The following is a 26,137-nucleotide window of genomic DNA, read 5'->3' on the forward strand; positions in this document are numbered from 1 at the left end:
CTAACCTTTCCAAACCAGCATGTACCAAGATCGGTCCCAAAAACCAAACGATCCCGTGGAAACATACTTTTAAAAAGTCTGTAACCTGAAAAGACGTTAACAGGTTAGCCTTCATTCTCCTTCACCCCGGCGGTATCAACCAATGAAAATCAATATAATCAATAATAATCAATAACAATCAATTACTAGTGGTATTGGAAATCAATGGAAATCGAAGCCCAAAAGTTGAGTGAGTTTCGATTTTCATTGATTATGATCGATTTTCATTGATTAGTATTGATTATCATTGATTATTCAAATATCGGTTTCCTTTTCAATAAAACGCATCACGTGAATTGACAAATGATTTTAATAAGTTTATTTTTTTCAAATATATCCTTTAATTTTAGCATCATATTAATATTAATTAATTAATTAACTAAAACGAGTGATTGTCTTAAAACAACAACATTTTATTCCCTTTTCCTATATTTTCCTCCTCAGTATTAAAAGATCCCAAATGCAACGGTTTGCGCACAGGCGTCCGCCATTGTATCATTGTTGAAATCATCATAAAAAGAGAGAACGTTTTTTCATGTCCATTTCACTGGTTATTATATAAAAAGCCTATCTCAACACACAAATTTCGCTTTACTTTTACATTGTTTGATAGTACCAAATTCAGTACAAGTATAAGCCTCCTTCAGTTCTAAATCGAGTCTCTGAAATCTATGCCGGGCTAATGCCCTATAATTAGCAATTTTGATTCTGCAACTAAAACAATTAATTTCTATACAATCTGAATAGGGGAAATGTATTAACATTTACTCGTGCAACGGAAAAATATATAAAATTAAGACGTGTCGGTGAGTGAGTTTCGATTTCTATTGATTGGTTGAACCAATCAATTTACATTTATTGACAACAATTTTAAACAGAAACGCAATAAATACGATAAAAATGCTCATAAAATGTCTGTGGTGTACTTTAAGGGAGGTGCACTGTATACTTTCATCTAATTTTCCTTGTATTGTAGGAAAAGCTTTTAACGTAACAACATGGATTTCAAGCAGAAAAAAATCGGCCGCTATAGTTTTATGATATTTTGGAGCTCAAAGCTCCAAGTAGCACAGGCAGTCGGGCTTGCGAAGCAGCTGAAAGACTTTGCTCAGTACTATGGACATGAAGAACTTTCTTTCACACTGAGTAAAGTCAATAGCATACTACATGAAATGAAGCTTCGAGCTCCAAAATATCATAAAACTATAACGGCCGATTTTTTTCTTCTTGAAATCCATATTGTTACGTTAAAAGCTTTTCCTACAATACAAGGAAAATTAGATGAAAGTATACAGTGCACCTCCCTTAAAGTACACCACGGACATTTTATGGGCATTTTTATCGTATTTATTGCGTTTCTATTTAAAATTGTTGTCAATAAATGTAAATCGAGTGATTTTCCACTTAAAAAGCGTGTTCATTAGCTTCCAGCAGACTTTTACTGCGCCTCCCAAAAGTACACCATGGACATTTTATGGGCCTCTTTTTTTATCCTGGTTATTGCGTTGCTGTTACTCGTTATTGTCAATAAAACATAACATGAGTGATAATTTGCACATAAGAATGCTATTTACTGACTTCTGGGGAAGTTAAAGGAAACCTGTGTACAGTGGTCACCCTGTATATAACGGTCACCTGGCCATTTCCCAAGGGTGGCCGTTATATATAGGTTTGACTGTATACTATATTAAACAAGACGCGGTGGAAGCGTTTACTTGGGCGTCGTTGTATTAGGAGTATCTGAGCATGCACGTTAGTTCAGTCTTTGGTGACAGGTGAACGATAAAAGATTCGTAGTTCGACCGAAAATGTTAAGCAAACAAAATAAAACATTACTCTCTTACTAAACATGTCGGAATTTGTAACAATGAGGTGCATCTAAAGGCTGGTTTCCATATGATCGCGGATCGCAATAAGGTCTGCGATCACGATCGCAGGATCGCAGACGATCGCAGACCTTATTGCGATCTGCGATCATATGGAAACCAGCCTTAAGATAATGATGGATTTTGGCGACAAAGGAGTATTTGTGGTTCCAGTGGTAATGATGAATTTTGGCGGCAGACGGGTGTTTGTTCGAATACCTTTCCACCCTGATACCCTTTTTTTCTAGGCTTTCTGTGAGAGATGTTCCAGCTTTTTCACTGGTAACAGCGCACGATCGCAAAATGTCACGCACAACGTGTAATATGACACGCGTGCGAAAAGACATGCGTTCTATATGGGACGCGTGTGATAAGACAAACCTCACAGAACATCCGATTTACAGAAAGTTAACTCAACGAATCTATTTCATGATCACTACTGGAATGGGACAGAACTTTAATGACAAAATCAAAGCGCTCTGTGAGTGACCAAAGAATGAAGTATTTCAAATTATGTCTACAGTTATTTGTTTATTAAACACGCACAAAAGAAAATAAACTTCACTCGCACTGGAAGGCAACGCAAAGGTCGAAGTGTACGTTCATTCTTTTAGTGGTTTTGCGTGATTGCTAATGGACAAAATATCATGACACAAAAGGGAGTGTTTCCAGGTTTTAAAAGGGCTTTAAAAGAAAGAAGCTGGGTTTATAAAGTGGAAAGACACTGCAGCTCCCGTGGCAATTGAATAACAAACAGAAACCGTCCAGTTTTCCTTCCAAGAACCGCCGAAAAATTTTCTTCCTCAATGCCGCGTCGCCGGATGAAACTTGATACACGTACACGATTTTGGTTGCCTAGCACGTCAACGATTTCTTCCCGGTGTTTTCAGTTTTCAGCGTGGCACGTCCTCCCTGCATCCAAACGACGGCTTCTCTCAACGTTTTGAAACATCGGAAGGGGCTTTCAGTTTTGCTAAAGCCCGGGTGCTAAAGTTGCTATTTTGGCTTTATCCAACGTAAAAATAAAAATGCGTTTAGCGTTGCGGTGCTCAGTTGTTGTTGGTATGAATATGCAAATTTTCGGCGTTAACGTTTGTTCCAATGAATCGATCTTATCGCTAACACTTGACCCCGAAGGAAAGATTTTTTTCAGATTCTACTGTTATAATTTCATTCGCAACATTAACTCGGATTTTTAGGGTAATTTCCTTTGAATGTTTTTTTTTTGCGTTTTATGTTTGCTGAAACAGGCACACGAGTCATCTGACATTTTCTCGTAGCCCTCGTTAGTTTGTGTCGCGTTAAAGAACGTCTAATGAAGATGAATTGAATAATTTTGGTTTCACACTCGATTGAAAAGAGCTCCCCAAGTTTGCGATTGTTTGACAAGACGAGAGAACGGTAAATTGAATGAAATTAAAAATCTTAGACACGGCTACCGTGTCATGTTGGTCACTTGCGTCCCATTTTACTCGCTGGCGTGCCATTTCACCCGGTGCTGCGCTTGACACACTTCATTGTTCGATCCAACACGCACCTTTGTTTTTATCGTGCGATAAGAGCAAAAGAAAATAATTAATTAGCCGTCCATTCTGACACACAGCTCAGATGCCGGCGTGTCATTTCACTCACTGCCTATTGTTTAGCGTGTCAAATTGGCGTGCCCGGGCGTTCACCTTTTTTCCTGTTTTCCCGTGGAGGATCACATTTTGGTTTTATCCAAGTGAACGTAAATAAAGAAATTAATTCGTCAAGCGTTGATTGTCGCTGTGCATTAGCAAACTTTCAGTCTTTACATTTGTTCTGGTGAATAGATCTTATCGCTCACACTGGACCCCGCATGAAATTTATTTTCGAAGCTTTAGTTTCCTACTTTACCCTAAGCCTTTCACCCACGGAATGGTCTTGAATCTTTAAAGTTAATTGAACGTCTTCTTTTTTATATTGAAATGAAATGTTTTGCTCGGCTGTATGTAAATTCAGTGTTTACGGCCTGATCTTATCGATTACGTTTGACACCGAAGGGTGATTTATCGAGAAGAATCAAAAGAGCGGTTAATCGAAGTCGAACTTTTGGAAAATATCCGTCCTGAAAGGAAAGTTGCCCCTTAGTTTCGTTCAATGGAAGGAGTTAGCAGACAACACACATACTAGCTGTTTTCTTTTAAGAATACGTTATTCGTTGTGTTGATTTTACGTCCTTGTTTTTTGTCCCGTAATGGCGACTTATGATGAATACATGCAGACTCGGCCAACATGTAACGCACGCGCAGTAGACCCCTCTTTGCCATTTGAGACTTACGTAGAAATCCTATTGCCCAAGTAACAATGCACTACGCTAGTTTAACCGTAACTAGACGTATCACAAACAGTTAGGCTCGCTCTCCTCAAAAACCAACACTTCTAAATTCCAATTTGATTTGGAAAGTGTCCCCAATTAGTGATCTGCACTCAAGACATTGACACTCAAATTAACTGATCTATTTCATTTTTAGGCGTGAATCTACCGAAAAGACATTATGTGGTCGGAACTCCAAACGCCACCATTTTTCTGGATCCAAATTGATTTTTTTTTTTGTTGTTGTTTTTTTCGCATAAGCGTCGGTAACGTCCAATTTAGATCTAAGAACCCTTACGTTTATGTGGTGATATAAAGAAACAGAGAAAAGAGACTGTTAATGGAATTTATCTCAATCAACATCCCTACCGGCTCTCTACAGCCACCCATACCCTCAAAAGTAAAGGGTAGAAGCATGTTACCTTTGAATCCATGACCTGCGTCCTCTCTGAGGGGTCTGTAACCTATCACTGTAACTCTGCCATCAGTGCTATCCGCTGCTCCAACCGTACTCTCTGTTAATGGGTTACTGAAGCCCATTATAAAACCGTCTTGAGCTGCTTGGTCGTCATCTCTCATGGTACGGTAACGACCGCGAATTGTGGCAAGCTGAGAAACAAAACGGATCCGTTTTACTGATCAACTCAATTCCAAAACAGCTGATGCCTTTCTTTTTTACATCCGTGCACACCTTACGTTGTTAGGGTGCGTTAAAATGTCGTATAATTATACCAGTGGCCCAAGAAAAGGACGATTTTGATTGCTGTAAAAAGAAGAGACATCTAGGAACGAGGTTAAGTTCGAAAAAGTATGAACATGCACAGTCGCCTACAATTCTGGTGGAACTTTGTGAAGATGGATTTAGGTATAACAAGACGCTGTGGGAGCGTATACTTGGGCGTCGTTGCATTAGGCGTATGTGAGCATTTCAGTTTTTGATAACAGGTGAACAATAAAATACTCGCTGAGAGTCTAAGGCATCACTTTGTATTTGCAATAAACAAGATGTAGTTCAACCGGAAATGTCACGCAAAGGATGAATAAACAAAACAGTACATTACTAAACACATCGGGTTTTGTAACCATGAGTGCATCTATATCTATATACACCCGTCGCTATCACTCCAGAAATCACGCTTCGATCGCATTTTGTCACACAAATACATTTTTTAAAGAAAATGAGTACACAGACGAGAATAGTGCAAAATAATTATCACCTTTGATGCCACGCAACACTAAGAATTTTTTCTGAGAAACGGAAAACAGCGAGCGACATACGAAGTATAAACACGGATAAACCAGACACGTGGTCATCTCTGCGTTCATTTGCTTTAGTTAAATCCGTAGGGGTCAATTTGTTTCTGGATAACGCCCAGTCATTGTAACAAGTTAGTAGCTGGGTTAAAGTTGATTTGCCCTCCAGAAACCCGAACTGATCTGGATTAAAGACTTCGAGGGCTTGTTAAAGATTTATCAAACGCTTTTTTACGACCCTTCCCAAACTTTACACGCGATTGAAGTTAACGACAGTTGGCGATAATTTTCTGTGCAGGTTTTGGATCGTTTTTTGTGAATCGGGACAATGTCGGCTAGTTTCCAGGCGTGTGGGATTGAATTAGTTGTGAACGATCTATTTAACAAATTACAGAGCGACGGGGCAATCTCAGCCGCGCTGTCTTTTAAAACTCATGGCGGTAGGTTATCAGGCTCTGGGGACTTCTACACGTTCAGTTTCTTTAGAATTTGCGTAATCTCATTTACGTTACTATCAATCATCGACAACTTGGAACCAACCACTGTGCTGTATGTAGGAAAATCAGTGAAGGATTCAGATGTAAACACAGAGGAAAAGTACGAGCTCATACATTCAGCGATATTCAAATCGTTTGCTTTCTTTAGGGCAATGTACTCTGTTCAGTCCTTTGCCCACCCCCGTCGTTTAGCTTTTTTATACAAGGATTTTTTTCTTCTGCATAACTTGATTAATTCCTTCGTTATCCAAGGGGCGTGACATCGTACAGATTTCTTTCGTCTCAGGATGCACTCAACTATGGACCATGCAGTCCAGTGACTATCGATATCGTCGCCCACAGTGCCATGGAATATGGCAGAGCAGATCCCGAAGGTGAGCCCAGTCTGCTTTTGCGAAGGAATAATGTAGCTTCTGGGTCTCGCGTCTCTCATGAGGAGATCCACGTATTGAGAACATAATCAAATTATGATCTGAGAAGTGATCAGAAGGGGCTGCGACTGATATTTTTTTTTTCACAGTGTTCGGTGAAGTAACAAACAAAAGGTCCAGAACATTATTTTCACGCACAGGGCTCTTTCCCAGCTGAGTTAAGAAATTGTCTTGCAAGTTTTCTACCGGTAGCTCGTAATTTGCTGAGGTTTCAAGAGCTCTAGCATTGCTCCAGTCGATGAAAGGGAGATTAAAGTCACCAACAAGTATTAATTCACGCAGTAAGATCTGATTTAGGGCAAGCTTGAGATCTTCCAAAGGCTTCGTGTCATCATTAGGCGGCCGATATAAAACTCCTAAAGTCAGTTTGTTTCTATTTGGGAGCACAATATCGACAAAGTACAGTCCTGATGTCACAGCAGGTAGGTCGCTCCTTAAAAGGCCTTGACAGAGTCTCGTTTAGCAATCAGTATTCCCCCGCCGTGGCGCCCGTTGTGTAAGCCATCGCGCCTAAACACTGTATAGCCTTGAGGGAAAATTTCCCTATAGTGCTATCTAGATGAGCTTCGGTGAGGATAACAATATCGTACACAAAAGTAGTCAATTCCAAGTTCAGTTGCTTCCTTTTGTTGACTACACTTCTCGCATTAGTGTAAAATACTGAAAGTGAGTCAGTGTTTGAGGATTCGGCCGAGGGCGAGGAGGCGCCATATCGATTTAACGTGACATTTACTGTGTTGGATGCGTCAGGATGAGGTTGAACATCTCCGTGCGAGACAAGAAAGAGTATATTAAAGGAAGCTAAGTAGACGGTACATTAAGCAACTCGCTTTCCCATGAACTTGCGTTGAACGAGGAAATCACGATATAGCCGCTGTTAGGAACATGCCACGTGCAAAAGCAGTGCGGACCTCGGAAGAAACATTCGGGAGCAAATTCTTCCTTATCGCCACGACGAACTAAACGGTGATGATTTACGTTTACGTGTAGTTTAGTAAAGTACAATATACCGTTGTAGAAAATGTACCACAACAAAAAGATCCTGTAGGAAGGATGTAACCGTCCGTACGCCATGGTCGCTTGTCGGTGTATCAGTGTGTATCAGAGGCTGTTTTAACAACAAGATCAGACCTCGACACAAACAACCACCTAGGATCTATGGCTTCCCTAAGACCCACAAGACCAACACACCGCTCAGGCCCATTGTGTCCCGCGTCAACACCTTTACATATCATTTGTCTGCTTTCTTGGCTAACATCTTATCTCCCCTAACCGACAACACGGATTTCACGGTGAGCAACTCAGCTCACTTCGTATCCATCATAAGCAGTGAGACGATCCAGGACCACGAGATCATGGTGTCCTTCGACGTACAGTCGCTGTTTACAAATGTCCTACCGAGGGTGTCGTACAAGCCGCGCTACGGAAGCTGGAGAGTGACCTCACCCTTGCTAACCACACGACGCTAACACCTGCTCAAATTGCGGACCTCTTGGACTTTGTATTGAGATCTACATGCTTTCATGGAGATGTTTGAAGAGCGAGCAGTAGAATCAGTGCCCTACAAACCTAAGACCTGGAAGCGCTACGTGGACGATACCTTTACCATCCTGGATCGAGACAGTGTTCACAGCTTCCTCACTCACTCACTCACTCACCCACCCACCCACAAATTAAACTATTTCTAAGGATTTTAAATGTATTTCATCAGTTAAAATTGCTCAAGAGTCTGTATAAAGCGTAGAAAGAAGCGACATAAGTCCACCTGCCACAGACTACGCCAAAACCTTCCAACCGGCGTAGAAAGATTTCCCGCTACGGCTGAAAGAGACCGACTGACATGCAAAATGACTCGTAATTGGATGATTTTACTTCCGGTACCCATATTGAAGCACGTACACAGTAGTGATTTGCTTAAACTCCCTAATGCTGTAGGTGGAGGAGCGCCATACCTTGCTCATCATGATCATAATAATTATTACAAAGAGAGTTATTGACAGCTTCCTGCAACAGCTCAACAGTCAACAACCATACATCCATTTCACCATTGGGACCGAGAATAACAGCAAGATTGCCTTTCTCGGCACGTCAGTATCAAGAGAACCAGATGGCCGCCTTACCACCAGCCTCTACAGGAAGCCAACTCATACTGATCAATACTTAGCGTATGATTCACACCACTCTCAATAAGTAAAACACAGTATTGTGAAGTGTCTGTACAACCGGGCGTATTGTCTCATGACAAAACCAATTATCTCTGAGGAGAAGAAACAATTGTCAACTGTACTTCTTTCTCACGGATATCCCTCCTCCTTTGTGACAAAGCACTTAGGTCACACTTGGTGGGACCTAAGGACACCGTTGCTCCGACTAAACAAGATAGCGTGGTTTACAGGATTCCTTGTGAGTGCAGCAGTCTACATCAGGGAAACAGGGAGATCTATGCAGGAGGGAATCAAAGAGAACGACAGGGATATACGATTCGCCCGTACCCAGACCTCCGTAGTTTCTGAGCACACCCACGAGACCGGCTATGTTTGGGACAAGGTAAAGTTTATTGATCGAGACTCTCACTGGTACACCCGTAGGGTCAAGGGAGCTATCCACATAAGACTTCACCCTAATAACATCAACAAAGATAGTGGGATTGAAATTCCCGAAGCGTGGATGCCTACAGTTAAGAAACACAACAGGTACAACATCGGAACAATGAGGATCGAAATGCACCAGTCACAGCCGATCATTGTGATATAAATGGTGCCGCATAACCAGTCGACCTCATTGCCTGATGAAGACTGGCAGTAAGCAGTTGAAACTCACAGTGACTACATTGTGTATTATTAAGGGAAAAACACCATGAGTTTGGGCTAAAAGTAATAATTAAATTTACAAACGGCGCCCCATACTAGTTGACCTTTGTGGTTGTAGCTTGAAAGTGCAGACAGTGTCCTTTTTTAATGTGCAGTTCCAGAAAAAATCCATACCCACCCCAAGGAAGGTCATTGGAAATTCCTAGGGGGAGGGGGGTCTTAAAAGTCAAAATTTTAGAAGCAATATATGAAGATAAACTGGAATTTCCTGGGGGGAGGGAGGGTGCAACACAAAAAACCTTCCGTGAGGGGAGTATGGATATTTTCTGGAACTGCACAATGGTAAATTGTTTGTAACACACTTTGTAGCCTATGAACAGGCTCCCAAGTGGGGTATAGGGTGAAAACAAAACCCATACCGCACACCGCTTGCCCAGCTTGTGATTTTTCTTTTCGCATTTACCCCACTTGGCAGACTGTTCACAGGCTAGCTATACACTTTGTAAAGAGCACAAGCCCCTAATTTCCCTGTTTCGTCATTGGCACTTCTACTGATAAATACTGCTAGTTTACCTTACAATTATCTTGTTGTTTCATCAAATTTAGTTCCCTCATTAGTTACATGTAATACAGTTTAAACGTACTATAAAAGCATAATGTTTTAGTTTTAATCCTAATAAATTATTAAACTGCTACATCATTTGACACTTAATTATAAAAAAGTTTTTACCTGACGAAACCTAAGTTAAATTTACCTTCCCCAGTTGTTTGATTACAATTGTAGTTCTAAATACTACAGTGTAAAACTACATAAACTCAAAGAACAATACAAATACAATAATATTAACATTTTACAATGTCTTTTAACCAAGCATAAAGCAAACACAAAGATGTATCTTTCAGAGATGAAGGACAACATGCATGTTGACATTTCAGGGCAATTAATTTTATGGGTGGGGAGGGAATGGGGGCAATGGGCAATTATTTCTGATCATATATTCAAAGGGGGGAGGGCAATTATTCGAGGAGGGGAGATTTTTTGGAGGAAATACAGTAGAACCCCGGGAAACTCGAACTCTAAAGGGAAATGAAAACCTGTTCGACTTAGCAGGGTTTCGAGTCATTGGGGTCGATTAAAATATTCAATTTTCCAGGTTAATAATTGATAGTTTATTAATTTTCAGCACTTCGGTATACAATACAATGCAAATTAAACTTATTTCACGAGAAACATACATTTTGTAACAACTGTAACGATTATGCATTCTTACATTGTATGTGATCTGCCATATTGTTCATAGAACGCCTTATTGTTCATAGATAATCATTTGTAAATAGTTATTAGGCTGGTGCGTGTTTTTTTTTTTTTTTTGTTTTTTTGATTTTAATATTTTTACTTTAATGGAGGACCTCCCTGAAAACCATGTTAATACGTGACAGGCGCTTCCTCTTTAAAAATCATTTATTATTATTATTATTATTGTTATTATTATTATTATTATTATTATTATTATTATTATCATCTGTTCGTTGTACTAATTAAAATCAGCTTCAGTCTTTGTTCTAGTGTTATTATTCGATCACACGATAAGAAAAGCTAATTGGATATCTCAATGGGCATCCATGGCGAGTTATAAAAACAAGAAATTCAAGTTATCGGGGTAAATTTTGATCAAGGGAAACGAAATTTAGTTCGAGTTAGCAGGGTTTTCGAGTTATCTGAGTTCGAGTTAACCGAGTAAAAATGACTGAAAAGTTGGGTCAAATTCAAGGGAATTGAGACTCAGTTCGAGTTAGCGGGGGAGTTTGAGTTATCCGAGTTCGAGTTACCGGGGTTCTACTGTACAGTACTTCAAATGTCATTTTCTGATTTACAAAATCACTTTTGGGCCTTTAAAAGGGATATCCAAGTGTGCTAACACAGTTTGTTCTACATGTACTCTGATTATTAGCTGAATTTTAAAGTCAAGAAATTTTAGGGAACAGATCCCTAAAACGTCAACATTAACTCCTCAAAAACACCTACTGAATTTAGTTACAGAAATCAGCTAATGCCCAAAATGAAAAGCCTGCTAAATGGGAATTTGACATGGAAATGCATTCCTCCACGATGAGAAGATTACCTTACATTAGAAAAGTTTGCTCATGCTTTTATTGGATTATTGAGGTGTGATGAGTGCTGGCCAAGTGGCACTGTACCTGCAAACTCCACCTCCCAGACAAACTAATTTAAACAACTGGTAAACCTTTGCGATGAACATAATATAACGTTAAATAAATACAGTGTCATGTGTGACAATGACATCATGTTTTGTGGTTTCAATCCTCACCAAATTACCTTCTCGCAGTTCAACATCTGGTCAATACCCTGACTCCAGTAATAACAACATTATGCATACCTTGGATATCCAGATTGCTCCAGATGTTTTTCTGAATTGTCGATAGATCAGCAATGCAATCACCAGCACTACAAATATTGCACCCAGGAGGACCAAGATCACCATTGTAGCAGAGTTTGGACTGTCATCTGGCAAAGTTTCACTACTCACAGCTACTGCTGAGGGGATGACAGTAGAGTTGCTAGTAGTTACTACCATTCTTTTGGCCTGAATCAAAACATGAAACGGAAATAGAATTTAAACACTAACAGGCTATGGAACTAATTTTCAGGTAACTTATTGAGCAGAATTAATTCAAACCCTTCTTTAGAACATTACCTTCAAATTCATCTCTTGTTACTGATTACAATAACAGTTACTGTACAACTTTAGGCCAATACTTTTTGCTCCAAAGTGTCCAAATGTTTGCATGTGGCCTTCAATTTAGTCAAGAACATATTGCTCTGTTCATTTTCTTTCACTGATTTTAGTTAAAATTCAAGAAATATGAGGCCAAAACATCGATTCAGCGAAGGAATAGCAAAGAAAGAAGTGGAACAAGAGACACTTTGGAGCAAAACAATTAGAGAGATGTTCTTTGATTAAAGTGAAGGCCACATGCAAAAATTCGGGCAATTTTGTGCAACATGAAAAACTCAACCTAAAATACAAAATAAGACAATTATGCTCTCTGCCCTTTAATATTGTAATTGAACACACCATTAAAACTGTAATTATAATGTTGCACTCACTTTAGTACACAAAAATTACTTTCTAATTTAAATTGCTTTTAATGAGAGGTCTACATATACAGCCTCTGAACTTGACTGTGGTCAAACATAAAAAAATAAAATTTTAATAACCTTTTAAAGGTTTTTATTTTGAGAGCTCAAACTGATCACTAAAGGTTTTTGTGAGTCAGTGAGTTTACTAAATCATTTAACAACCTACTACAAAGTTTCAGGAGTTTAGCGAACCAGCCAATTCAACCACCCTATGCAACAATGGAAATTCTCTGAAAAAAATTTCTGAGCCCCCAGCAGGAATTGAGCCCACAACCTTCCAGTGTACACAACGCTTGTTTCGGGAGTTATTGGATAAATTGGTTTTCAGATGTCCACAATTAAACAGAAAACAAAGACACACAGCACCTACCAGTCTCCACATATTTCACTAATTTAAACTTGACTTGAAACTTTTTCAGCAAATCATAAAATGGCAGACTGGCACAAAAATAATTGTTTCATCTTTGACCTCTCAAAGTAATAACCTTACCTTTTAAAACAGACTTATCTCATTTTAATGTTTGGCTGCAGTTGACCTACAAAAATATGCACTTCAAAACAATGTAATATGTAGAACCTATGTTGATACTATATTTCATTACTATGTTAGACTATGTTCTGCACAATACTGCCTATGTGTTTACTATGCAACATGCCATATCACATAGTTGAGGGTATGTAGAACATATCTTCAAACTATGTAAAAGCTACTTTAAAATGACATAGCCTTTGAATATGTATGTAAACTGTATGTACAATCTCAACAAAGTCTTGACATAGCTATATATTTACTAAGTTTTAAAAGTAAAATAGCTTTTACATAGCATGTGTCAGCAAGCAGTTTCCTGAGTAAGAGTGTACATAGTTTTTACATAATGCTATGCATTTAATATGTAACAATCTCACACAGCTTTAAAATAGCACACTAAACTCATTAAAGGTTATACATATACTTTACTTAGTGCTATTTATTTCCTATGTTAACCTATGTATTTGCTATGCAACAATCTCACATAGTTTTTAAATAGAACAGTGTGCTCAATAAAAGGGTACATATATTTTACATAATGCTATTTATTTCCTATGCAAAGATCAAACAAATAAATACCAATGCACCTATAAAGCATTGATCAGCTATCATTTGAAACCACGATGACAAACACCTTTTATAATAAAAACACAGCAGTTATCATTTAGTTTTAAGGCAAATGTAGAAATGACTATTTCCTAAAAGTTAAAATTCCAAGGAATATGCTTGTATTTTTTAAAGTGAAACCTTCCCTCCTACTTCTTAGAGATCCAGCCAGAATTCCATAACGGTAAAGATATACATTAACACTCATAATATATGATAGTAAATAGGTTTCAGCTGTAACCGCAGGTTTAATTTTTAACGACCATTGACAACTAATAGAGCCAACATTATGTAAGGTATGTTTCATTCAGCATTTCACATTTTATGAACTATGTGCGCAGTTGAATAGTACACAAACAAAAATAAACATATCTGTGACGCCATTACATGATGCCACAGGCATACCTGGAGACGTCTAGAAATCTGTTCTCTTTGTTCCGCGTCCCAGCAGAACCGTGTCATCAAGCCTACATTTAGAGCTTCAGTGGGGGGGGGGGGAGAGCCGACGAGAAATAACCAATATTAATAAAAAGACCGCGGTAGGTATTTCCCTAGCCTCCCACGCAGTCGTTTTTAGGGGAATCGTATTACCTCCTCGAGTCCCCTAAAAACGACTGCATGGGAGGCTAGTATTTCCCGGGAGATTTGGTGTTCTACCCGGGAGACCGCGAGATTTCATGAAAAACTTGGAGACTCCCGGGAAAACCGGGAGAGTTGGCAGGTATGCACAGGTTGCCTCTTTTGATTAAGTGGTGCCTAATATAAAGGAGTTAGGCAGGACAGGGCTCGAAATAATTTCCGGAGAGTCTCCGGACATGATGACCGGCCCAATTCATTTTAGCTCGGTCACGTACCATTTCTGGCCGGTCAAATTATATGAAATAAATAACTCTTAAAAGAGGGGCCCATGAACCAAAACTGGCGTTATATATTTCCAAAAAAGTTAGAGCACTTTAAAGCACTCATTGTCAACAACAAATGTAAATTACAGCAGCAAAATGAAAATAAGCTTACAGTGTATGTGTATTAATACGTACTGTACACTGTCTGTAAGACTAACCCAACAACACGTTAAACATCGTTATCGTATACATTAAATTTGTAAATAAGTAAATGCACAGTAAATGCCTCCAAATATAATGATTTCTGGTGTACGTATCACGGTGTGAGATCTTGATCCTAAAACTCCGCCAGTAATCCATGTTTATACTCCTCATTACAAGAGATTCATCGAGAAAAGCTTAGTAACCAGGCATTTTAACTTGGGTGTGCCAGAACCGGAAGACACATCAAGTGTTCAAGAAATATGGTAAAATTTGAAAGTCTGGAAATGTTATTTATTGACAACTGCCAAGAAATTTCTCAGGAAAGTTATAAAATATCTCCCTTTAAGCAACACAAACATCTCAAGCTTTTGTGTGTGGCACACAACCGAGAAGCTCTCTACGTACATTGCGTTGTTGAGCTGTTGAAGTACACTAACAGTAAAGTACTTTTAGATATTCGAGGGCATTACTTCACACAAGAAGACTTTGATTACATCACTTGGGAACATTACAATACACAGGATAGAACCACTGGGATAGAACCAAAGAAGTTGGCGATTATCAACATATGATCACATGCCTGCTGCGCGGGTTCCCATGACGTGATGTATTGTACGCACATCCGGCTTTTATTTAACTCGCAAATCTTTAGATATATATATTTTTCTGTAACACGTTCCATGACAATCACAACCAGTTTTTGCTTGAATGTTTTTCATTTTGTGTTATCTCTATAGGTCAATAATATCTGGCAAATGTTAAATTGTTTGTACATTGATTCAGGTTCACAGATGTTTATCACTGTATATTTATTTATAACCTTTCATGTTTATATTACGCACGCCAAAGATAAACACACAGATAAACTTGCGAAGATTGGAATAACTATTGGTTTTATAAAGTATAGTTCCTTTGCTTTTGTACTTTGATTATATCTATTCTGGGCTGAGGAATTAGTTTATATGCAGGGAGAAATGCAAAACTTGAAAATTAACTAATAAAAGTGAATTAGAAAATAAATTATTTTTAACTTTGTGACCAGAAGTGCGTGAACCCCAATGTCTGTTTTCAATGCCCGGATTGTAAACAACGGTTCTTGTTGCATTTCACCCAGGATTTCAGATCAAAGTTCCAAAAATGACAATACACAGCAACTTGCTACAACTGAAACAACTGAACAGCATGGAAATTTTAATTTATTTCATTTTCAAAACGATCAAATGTGACCGGTCAACATGACCGGCAAGACGAAAGGTTGACCGGTCAACTCCCAAATCAGTCCGGACATTGTCCGTTGACCGGCCGTTATTTCGAGCCCTGCAGGAGGCAATTTATTTGGTATTCAAAGGTGCAAGTATTGGGCTCACTGCTTAGTATCTATCTTCTCATGCAAATTTAACGTTGCGATGACGTCATTTTCTATGTCATTTTTGTGACGTCACTTTCAGACTGAAAATCACAAGAAAAACTTTGGTAACAGGCATCTTCATTTTCAGCACGTCAAATTACCTTAGAAAATTCCTGTCACCAACTTTTACTGAGAAATGCCTCATAACTTACAAATTTTATGAAAGTTGTCTAGTCTATTAGTGTTTGATTGGCCGGCGGCATGAGTGCATTGACAAGAATTTTAATGACACGTGTGAAAACTCTGAAAATGTTTTAAGGCTGAAAACACGGCCTTTGTTTTTGCATGAATTCCCCATTTTATTAACTGAATTAATAGGGTATGTAGATTTTCCAGATTTCAACGAAATTTGGCCAAAATATTCCTCAGATATTAATGCGTCAAACTGTGTCAGGCTTTTACGAAGTTGAAAATACTTTTCCCGTGACGTGTTAACTTCTGACGCTACTACAAAAATTTTCCTTTGTCCAACGTTAGGATGGGTTTTCTCATAAACCAATAGGAATAAAGAAAAAGCCTGACACACTTTGGTTGCCTATTACCTCCTGATTGATATTGTGCAGTTTGTTTGGTTGTGCACCTTTACGTGAGAGTGGGTAATTCAGTTAAGTACCAATCGCTAATATTGAAGTGCTACTATGACGAAATTCGCATCTTTCTAATCTAAGCCATTTTAAAACATAAACAAGTAGTCTGTAAGAGAAGAAGAATGCTGTTTACTATTTTCAAATATCTCTTTTTGTTCTGGAGAAATTCAAGTTTTTAAAATATGCAAATTAGTCAAGTGATGACGTCATAAACTCAACCGAATGTTGATCTAATATTATGAAAAAAGATATCTCAGCCAATTTGTATCAGAAATGTTTGATTCATTGCAGTGACATTGTAATAAATGCGCTCCACAAAATGAGCTTATAAGTTTTGTTACCATGGTAACATACTGGGTTCCAGTCCACCCTGATATTTAAGGCTTTGCTGGCCCCTTTTGGCGTTCCATTTTGATATTTGCCAATGGTGCCTCATCTGCATGATCCAGCAAGCGTATAATTATGTTAGGTCAAGTTTGTGGCCTTGTTAAATGTTTTTAAAGCTGAAATCACTAAAATATTGAAATCAAGTTGGAGGGGACTGGAAAAGAGTGAGTTGCCATGGGAACCGATTCTTTTTATAGCCGTAGGTGTATTGCATTTAGAACTATTAGTATGCCAGGTTTCAATGGTATCTGGTATCAATTGACTGAGATAGCTCTATTTATATACTTGATGTGATATTGAGTTGATTGTATGATGCCATCAGTCCTCTCATTACACGGAATGCCCGCAGGGCAGGCTGTGTCTAGGTTTCGGTCGGGTATCTTTTTTTTCTTCATTGTATACACAAATGTGTACATTAATTTATGCATTAAAATATGTCCTCCCCTAGTGGGGATGCATTTTTCTGATTGTCTTCAACAGAAGCAGCCCAATCAAAATCTATTATTTAGGCACATATCACAAGAGAGGGGACCCACTCATCCCTTCCTGTGTGACGTCAAATCATTATTTAATTTATTCATTAAACCTTGATTAAATTCTGCCCTCCCCCAGAAGGGATTTATTGTTCTGATTGTCTTGAACAAAAACAGCCCAATCAAAATCTATTATCGGCGTGTATATTACGAGGGAGGGGACCCACTTATCTCTACCTGTGTGACGTCAAAGCAAGTCATCATTTCGAAAAGTTTTTTGTTCAATGGCGGCCACATGTATGAATTTAAGACTTCGATTTGCCGTTTTCAGAGAGAAAACTCACCTTTTTCAAGCGGTAAATTGAAATAACAACTTCTAGGTAGTACTCGACAGTTGAAACGGTGGAAATTGGGAGAGTTCACAGCGAAGAAATTCCCCTTTTAAAAACAGACCGAATAATCAACGCGCGCGAAGGATTAGAGATAGAGGAGGCCAGACCAGTTCAGCGGGGTCATGACGTTATTGCAGAGTTATTTCTGGTATGATTCCTAGTAACACAACGATAAGTATCACGCAATATATCTGAATAAAACCATTCAGACAATTATTTCAATTGCCAAGGGAGGATAGCTTTTAAATATCTGCGAAACATACAATGGGGAATAATTGGGGCTACATTAAGCATTCCGTGTTATGCCATTAGCCGGTCATCTTGTTTACATATTTTACACATTTTTCAAACTTAAATATCTCCGGAACCAATGCAGATATTTGGAAACAGTAAACGGTGTTTTTTATCTTTCCTGGAATTCTATGTGATAAACCTAAAAATTCAAGGGGTAAAAATTTGATCATAGTAGCACTTTAAGTTTGCAGGCCTCTGAGTGCTTATTGATCCAACAAAATAAAAAAACATTGATATTTTCCTAAACTTCAATTTATCAGCTTTACAGTGATATATACAGTAGTTTTCCGTGGTTTAATCATAAGCAGCGCGCATACGCAAGATTTCCCTGAAAACACTCGTGAAACCTATCAGTAACCTTAAACTCAGACGAAAACATACGCCAACAGCTCAACGTATGGAAAAAATTGTCCTTTCAAGCCAACAACAACTCTGCAGCTTTCAATAGATTTATATTAACAGAGGAAATAATGAGAATTTTTAAGAAACCAGGACAATTACGAAGATAAGTCTCATAAGCAACATTGCTCGTGACATCCTTTTGTTGCCAGTTGTTATTTAGGTCAACAGTCCACTTGAACCCAATTTATTTTCTTTTGTGCATGTCAATAGGTTATCGTGGGCCATCCAAGAAGTGTCAAGGTTCATGAATTTGACACGCCTTGTTTGATGAGCAGAGGAGAAAAACTATAAGAGCATTCTGTTTAGTGTTTAAAAACAGTGAAGAAACAGAAGCGACTGCTAGATCAAGCTTTTTCCAAACCCAGTTGGAAGCAATCCAGGTACATCCTTCCTTTTTAACAATAAACCTATACATTTCTTTTGTTTTTCTTTTACCACATTTGGAAAAAAACAAAGTGATTCTCGAAAAGCTTTGTCAACAGAACATGATGAAGTGACCACCATTTTGTTTTCGAGTAAGATCTCATGGTCACATGACATCAAATAACCAATTGGATATACCTGCGTTCATATATGAATGCAAGAACAGCATGAACAATGGTGTGCGCATAGGTGATATTTTTTTGCGCTCCTCCTGTCACACGTGACTCGCACTCCGCGCTCGCCTGAAAAACCAAAAATAAGGTCTGTTCCACAGGCTATGCAATCAATGCAATCTATGACTAATCAATGACAAATTTTTGTGGCCTGTGGATTACACATCGATTACCCATTGATCATGCGCAATAATCAATGACTAATCAACTGATTACCCATCGATTACTCATTGATGTCATTGATTTTACTGATGATCCAGATGTCCCTGGTTTAATTTATAGCAATCGACCACTGTACTGTAGAAGCAGATCAATGATTGGATTGTTCCCTATTGTGTGAAGAACGAGTGAATCTTAGTACTGTAATTTAGATAGATAATTAAGCTAAATCAAACGTTGAATGTTGCTCTTCAATTTCTTAAGAGCAGTGGCGGACGGGAAAATCGGTGAAACCAGTTTGGGAAATTTAAAAATCTCAATATAATTATAGAAGTGGTTTGACTGATTAACCAATCGATGAAATATTCGCTATTAAACGTGTCTAAAGTTCTACTATTAAGCACAGGGGTCAAGTTTGACCCATTTCGAGGCAGGAAAGTAAGATAAAATTGCTGATATGTGATCACCCACTCGTTTTTTTGCAAGAAAACGCGCGCCCGCCATTATTGTGACGCCAAACTCGACACAAATTCATTTATGGCATGAGTGGCCCTGCATACCGGTATATTGCGCTAACATACAGTTGAGAGTTACGAAGTAACAGAACTCAAAATTAATGACAAAATACAAAGGAAATTCACCAATATAATACCTGAATGTTGACGCCAGCTGCATGATCCGTTTGGCTATGATCACGCGGATCACATCGCACTTGAAAATATTTCTTTTTCTCTTCCTTAACAATTCGAGGTGTTTCCTTCCATCTTACGTCGAAATAAGAATAATTTTGTCCAAGGTTTAGCTGGTCATACGGGCTGTCGTGCTTGTCCGTTCCTGTGCAAATGAAATTCGAAAATATTGACGGAAGTTGAATACAGGCACAGTGCTAGTGATGCAGCCTTCCGTTCACCCTGCCGACACTTTAGCGGCTAGATCGAATTACATTATTGCAACATAAACACGTCCCTGACCTCCCTACCCGATCAAGGAGTCATAAAACATCATTGCCTACAGTACTTGATGATACAAAGATCCTACGTACGCTTTGTCAGTTTAAAATGTTTGACTCTGTTTTTGAAAGAATGCACTATCTTTGAGAACTATTTTTGTTGTTGTTACGTGTTGGGCATAAAAGATGAAGAACAATTTTATTGATGTGGGTGAATTGCAGAGGTCACCATTTCTGTTTTTATTCTGAAACTCAGTTCCGAGTTTTGAATTTGAACCAAGGGAAACTAATCTTATCCAAGACAGTACAGAACAGACAAGTCGTTGGTGATAACAACACAGTTCTAAGTCACTTTGCACACTGGTCCCATTGCATGAAAAGCAAAAAGAGCAACATTAATTTATCAACAACCTTGTATTTCTGGAAAAAGGGCGATTTTTCATCCGATCACGTTTTCACCGCCGTTTCATTCCCGGCGTGACACGAAGAACTTTGTTTTCTTTTTTAATGAGCCCAAGAGTCAACCTCAACCTTCAAACTCAAATCGCCAGTGAACAACACGAATTTCGAAAAAAATGCTGTTTATATAAACCCACTTACCAAGTACTCGCTCACAAAAAACAGCACGCATCTCTTCCTTGTACGTGCGTTTATCGCAGCCTTTGAGGTCCGCTCTGTCACGCGTGCGTGATTTTATTGTTTTCATTAGTCAACTGAAAAACCTGATTTTGAAACCTGGCTAAACAGGATCTGCCATTGTTTTTCTGTCACGTCAGTGTGTTTTGAACCTGGAATAAACTTTGTGCAGGAACTACTATTGTAGCTTCTCATTTCTTCTTGAAGTTATTTGTTCCGGATAAATAAAGAAACGACTGATTCTTTTGAAGGCAAAACAATTTGTTTTACCGGCGTAGATGTTTACAAGAACAAGTCATGTGGGTCTCAAGTCGTCATTACAAGCATATCGCAAGCTGGTGGATTAGCCATCGGCGAAATACCCTAAAACAATGAATGAGTCAGTCCGATTTTGTGTTTTCTTTCAGGCCATTTTTAATGGGGGGGGGGGGGGGGTGGAGAGGGGGAGGAAAGGAAACAGGCCTTCCAAAAACCCTCCTTATATTGTGCCGGAAATTACGGAAATGCTTCAGTATTGCATCGTATAACCGAGCCAGTCGGATATTGGGCTAATTTTGATATATTGAATGAATTTAATAAAATTAAGTTAATATGATTAAAAATTTCTCAAAGTCACAAACAAGTTCCCCCGCGGATAAATTGCGGTCCATTTCCTGAAACTGTTACCGTTACCCTTGAGTTTGCTAACCATAGACCGTTATCACTCGGCGGCCATGTTGAGTCTCGCAGGGTGAGTCTCGGGGAGTAAAAAGCTTTGTTTTCGCTGGGCAGGCCTCGGCCAGACGCGAATTCAGTGCGAGGCTTACCGTGCAAAAACAAAGCTTTTTATTCTCCTGAGACTCAACACGGCCGAGGAGTATAGTGGCTTTCCGTATCCAAATGAATCACTCACTCCGGTGTCTTCGTAGCCTGCGAACAGCAGACGTATTTCCGGTCGTCGCTTCTCTTCTACTGTTCGCTAGCCTGAGTATCAGGCCTTCCTAAGAGGAGGGGGGAGGGGGAGGGGAAGGGGGAGAAGAGGAAAGCCTGATACTCAGGCTAGCTGTTCGCAGGCGACAATCTTGGACAGATCAAATGAAAAATTAAGACCACCCCTCCCCCCCATTTCAATGATGGAAAAATGGCGCGTTTTGCTTTGCGCGCGAATTCATATTTGGGGGGAGGGGGGGTTTAATTTGTTATTTTAATCTGTCCAAGATTCTCCGAGGTTCACACTGACGTTACCAGAAGCTTCATAGGTCAAATACTATAAGATGAAACCTGCAATCACGCTTTTAAAACTAAACCTAGCGCAAAGAAAGTCAACCACACGAAAACAGTGGTCCTGTGTGGAAATGAAAACATCACATAAGTATTGTATTTAAAAGGAAATGTTGATAAAGTGTGTGTCGTGTGTATTCTATTAATATGGAGATGGATCGGCATAGTTGCGTTTCATGACTATTGTCGCATTAGGCTGAGTTATTGCAGCCTTAGTGTTTTAAAATATTTGCAAGGCAAATAAAGAAGTGGAAAACTGAAAAAGCACCTGTCAGAACACGCTTGTACTCAATTCAAGCTATATTGTAACATAACATTCCAGTGGTATTATGAAGGTACCGGGAAGTAAATCCGTGTTAATGAATAAAAGAAAAGGGAGGCTCTCGTACTTGAGATGGAAAACCATTTTCTTTTTCTTTTTTTTTTTTTGTGCTTACGGGCGAAAGCGCGTGTAAATCAACTAGCTGGCAGCTGTTGACTAGACTGGTGGAAAACTGGAAAAAAAGAAAAAAGAAAAGAGGAAAAGTCTAGAGAGATAAAAAAAAAAAGATTACGATGAGGAGAAGAGGGGCTCGATCCAGAGGTATCATCTACGTTCAGCACACTGTACGCAATACATGCGCTGAACCCAATTGTGCTATTGCATCTACACATTTCAAAATCTTGTGAATTTAAAGTTCTAAAACTGTCTTTGTTTACACTGAAGACCTTGAAACAAGACTGTAAACACTTCATTTTATTGATATTTTTCAATTCTTAAGAACTTACAACGATTTTCTTATTTGAAAGTCTCTATTGGCACGGTTTACAAACTGTTAGCAACGATTTTCCACGATTTACCACGGTTTTGTTGCAGTGAGAGACAAATGAAAGACTTGAATCAAATATATTTTACAGATAGCCGGAATCGTCCAAAACCGTTTGAAACTGTTCAAAATCAGCCATAAACCGTGCAAAATACATCGTAAACTGTCAATAAAACGTTTGAAGTATCATTCCGGAAACATAGTTCCAGTAGGCGATGGCCGGTCAGTGAGTACTGTGACCCAAGGAGTTAAGGGGGGAGAAACTTAAGGACGGTGCCTACTAATATCGAAGTATTTTTGTGCGGCTTATGACTACGCGGGAAAAGCAGATCTTAGGAAGGCCTATTGGAATCCAAAACGAAAATTGGGGGTAGCCACGCATTTTTCAGAGATAATTAAGCAATAATATCTCTAAAGAGCCCTAAAATATGAAGCAATGTATGGGATTTTTTCCTAAATTGGAGCTTAATTATCTCTGAAAAATGCATGGTTACCCCCAATTTTCTTTCAAGATGCCAAAAGCGTTTGCTAAGTTCTGCTTTCTCCGCATAGTTTTAAACAGCGCAAAAATATTCCTGTATTAGCAGGCACCACTCATAGGAAACCCGAGTATCTCGAGATGCGCAGAACGTATGCGCAGTAACAATAGTAGGCACCGTCCTTAACTACAAGTCTGTTTCCAAGGGCGCGAAAAGGCTCATCATTCGTCAGCGGTTGCACGCTGGACATTTGGCCGGCCGCGGCCGCGCGTCAAACATGGCGGGAAAATTAAATTTGTAAACACAAAAAAAATAAAACATTTCGCCGGTTCCGAAAATGTTGCCGTTTCGTTGTAACATACTCTTATCTTTTGCCGTGAGTGGGCTTTATTTACCATGCCAAAGGCAAATAGAAACGCCGAAAAAGCGGTTAAAAAGGCCTCCCTTGCCGCCTCAAAGCGATGGCTTGCAAACCAGAAGTCCAGTTGCCTTGTCAAAACGCAAACAGTGCTGACCAAAGAAAAAAATTGCTTACCGTCCAAGCCTGCCGACGCTTCCTTGTCAAGTGTGCAAGACCTTGCTACCTTTGCCAGAAACATTCCAGACTTAATGGCAAGTTTGCCTGTCTCAGTTGTTATAGACGAGGAATCGGTATCGGAGACGACTACGAATCAAATCACCGGTATTCTCCATCGCTACGGCCACGACCTGGAAAAAGCGACCACCAAGAAATTACAAGTTCTGGACGCAAATCTTTGTTTAACAAGCTCCGATTTCTTGGTGGCCGCTTTTGAGTCTCAAGTTTGCGAAAAATGCAAGGGATTTGAAGGATTGAGGGTGACAAGAAAAACTGAGGTAAAGGCAGGTGTTTATGCTTTTGACTTGGTTTGTAAGAAATGCTACGCAAAATCCTCTCGCGTCTCTGACTCGCGGATTATCGAATCTAAGTTTCGACCAAAGTCCTGGCTACCCAATTATGTGCTTCTGTGTTTCTTACTCAACGGAGAGTACTTCAAGGACTACGAACACGTCCTTGGCACCTTAGGTTTATCCCACTTATCGAAAACCCAGTGGCAACGTGTGGTTAAATGGGTGCACCCTTTCGTTACAGAGCTTGCTGATTGGTCGTGCTCTGAAATTAAACGACAAATAATTCGGCGAGGAGACCAAAAAAATCTGAAGATAATGTTCCACGGCTTCTATCTCACTCGGGGATTTCACGCCAACAACGCAAGTGGTACAATTCACGATGAGCAAACCGGGAAAGTGCTCCAGTTCGCCCACCGATCAAAACGAGGCGTTGGGTCAAATTGGACAGGATCATCTGGGGGTGCTGAAGGAGACATCTTCGAGGAGCTACTAACCAACCTTCAGAAGGACAGCTTTGATGTAAAGGAATGCGTCATGGATCACGATTCCACGTGTGCGAATGTGCTGTTAGAAAAGTTCCCCGAGGCTGAAGTGGTTTACTGTGGAAATCACACAGTAAAAACTTTCCATTCGGAACTGGAAAATGTAAAGAAAACTCCTTGCCAGGTAAAGTCAGTTCAGCTTAGATAGAACCAGTGAACTACTTCACATGATCAGTTAGACTTGTCTCCAGTCCACTTACTGACCCTTATTGGATATATCTTTTCTATGGAGGAGTAGGAGCAGCTGGGATATTTGTTTTACCTTGACCCACTATAAGTGTCCTGTCTTATATTTCCACATCTAGGGAAAATTAATTCCACTTTGGGTGAGTTCCTCAATGATGATGTAGTCAAGTGCTTCACCAATTAATTCTTTCAGTACTGACATGTAATTGGTTAAAAGAAAGTCCTTTGAATTAAAAGGATCATGGTTAGGAGTTTACAGTATGTGCAAGTTAGTTTTAGGTAATGGTCATTATTTCAACCATGTTAGTTTCATCAACAAGGGGGAAGCTATCCAAACAAAAGTAATATGTAAAATCCAATATTGTCACCACTGACTAATTATCAATAGTCACAAACTCATTCAACATTTTTGGGCCCTGAACCATCTCCCCCAATGGTAATTTCCCAATACAATCTCTCCTTGTAGTTTCTTAAATGTTTTTTATTTCTATTTTTCTCAGTGTAAAGACCATAATAAAACAAAATGTAAAAGGATGACAGACGCAATGCTCCACAATGCAAAAAAGTGTCTCAAAAACCTCATACAATGTGAGGAACTTTACATGTGTGACGACCCAATGGGGGCATTCTCAGACGCCATTTTAAATTACCACCAACACTACCAAGACATTCACACGTCAGAATGGTGCAGGGTAGGACACAATTATTATGTTTGCTCTAAACTTGAATTATTATTACCTTTAACGCTGAATTAGTCCCCATCTCCTTTAGATGTCACATTTTTCAATAATTCCCCACCCCCACCCCCCTTGCATGATGAAGATGATGAATTTATTGAAATTAACTACAGTCGAACCTGTATATAACGGCCCTGTATTGAGCGGCCACCCTCTATTAAGCGGCCAGTTTTCAAAGTCCCGATTGTTCGCTCATACAAACGCTGTATTTGTTACCTTTATTAGGCGGCCACCTCTATTAAGCGGCCGCGGCCACCCTGTAGCAGTCCTATGTTTGTCTTTCTTTGTTATTTTTACCTGTATTAAGCGGCCACCCTTGAATGGATACTAAGCCATATGTTATTTTATGCGGTATTTTATTGTTTAAAATGCGATCCAGCATCACTATATGGTGCA

At 39.2% G+C, this 26,137-nt stretch overlaps 2 protein-coding genes and 1 long non-coding RNA gene across 3 annotated transcripts in view; 2 read left to right on the forward strand and 1 right to left on the reverse strand.

Annotated features, from left to right (window-relative positions):
- The window catches only part of LOC146484418 (uncharacterized), a 42,147-nt gene extending 21,077 nt beyond the window's left edge, over positions 1 to 21,070 (reverse strand). The window contains exons 1-5 of the mRNA XM_085104913.1: positions 20,826 to 21,070; positions 19,929 to 20,110; positions 11,634 to 11,840; positions 4,665 to 4,851; positions 6 to 85 (exon numbers count right to left, since the gene is read on the reverse strand). Of these exons, the coding sequence (XP_084961039.1) occupies positions 6 to 85; positions 4,665 to 4,851; positions 11,634 to 11,840; positions 19,929 to 20,110; positions 20,826 to 20,931 (762 nt within the window). The 5' untranslated portion in view covers positions 20,932 to 21,070. The remainder of the gene's footprint in view (positions 1 to 5; positions 86 to 4,664; positions 4,852 to 11,633; positions 11,841 to 19,928; positions 20,111 to 20,825) is intronic.
- Positions 12,940 to 14,772, forward strand: LOC146484421 (uncharacterized). Its single transcript, XR_014863654.1, has 2 exons — positions 12,940 to 14,075; positions 14,158 to 14,772. It is a non-coding gene; the product is annotated as an uncharacterized LOC146484421 (long non-coding RNA).
- Positions 21,071 to 23,593: 2,523 nt separating the features above from the next.
- On the forward strand, positions 23,594 to 25,848 carry LOC146484422 (uncharacterized). Its single transcript, XM_085104933.1, has 2 exons — positions 23,594 to 24,942; positions 25,505 to 25,848. The coding sequence occupies exons 1-2, from the start codon at positions 23,803 to 23,805 to the stop codon at positions 25,757 to 25,759; spliced, it is 1,395 nt and encodes a 464-aa protein (XP_084961059.1). The 5' UTR covers positions 23,594 to 23,802; the 3' UTR covers positions 25,760 to 25,848.
- Positions 25,849 to 26,137: the final 289 nt, after the last annotated feature.

This window comes from Pavona decussata, unplaced genomic scaffold, assembly GCF_977016875.1.
Source record: "Pavona decussata unplaced genomic scaffold, jaPavDecu1.1 SCAFFOLD_34, whole genome shotgun sequence".
In the NCBI taxonomy this organism is placed as follows: Eukaryota; Metazoa; Cnidaria; class Anthozoa; order Scleractinia; family Agariciidae; genus Pavona; species Pavona decussata.

Bases quoted from the DNA above. Each gene is read 5' to 3' on its own strand.
- LOC146484422 (XM_085104933.1), top strand. From the start codon at position 23,803: ATGCCAAAGGCAAATAGAAACGCCGAAAAAGCGGTTAAAAAGGCCTCC. The intron at 24,943-25,504 runs GTAAAGTCAGTT...TATTTTTCTCAG, and splicing joins TAAAGAAAACTCCTTGCCAG to TGTAAAGACCATAATAAAAC.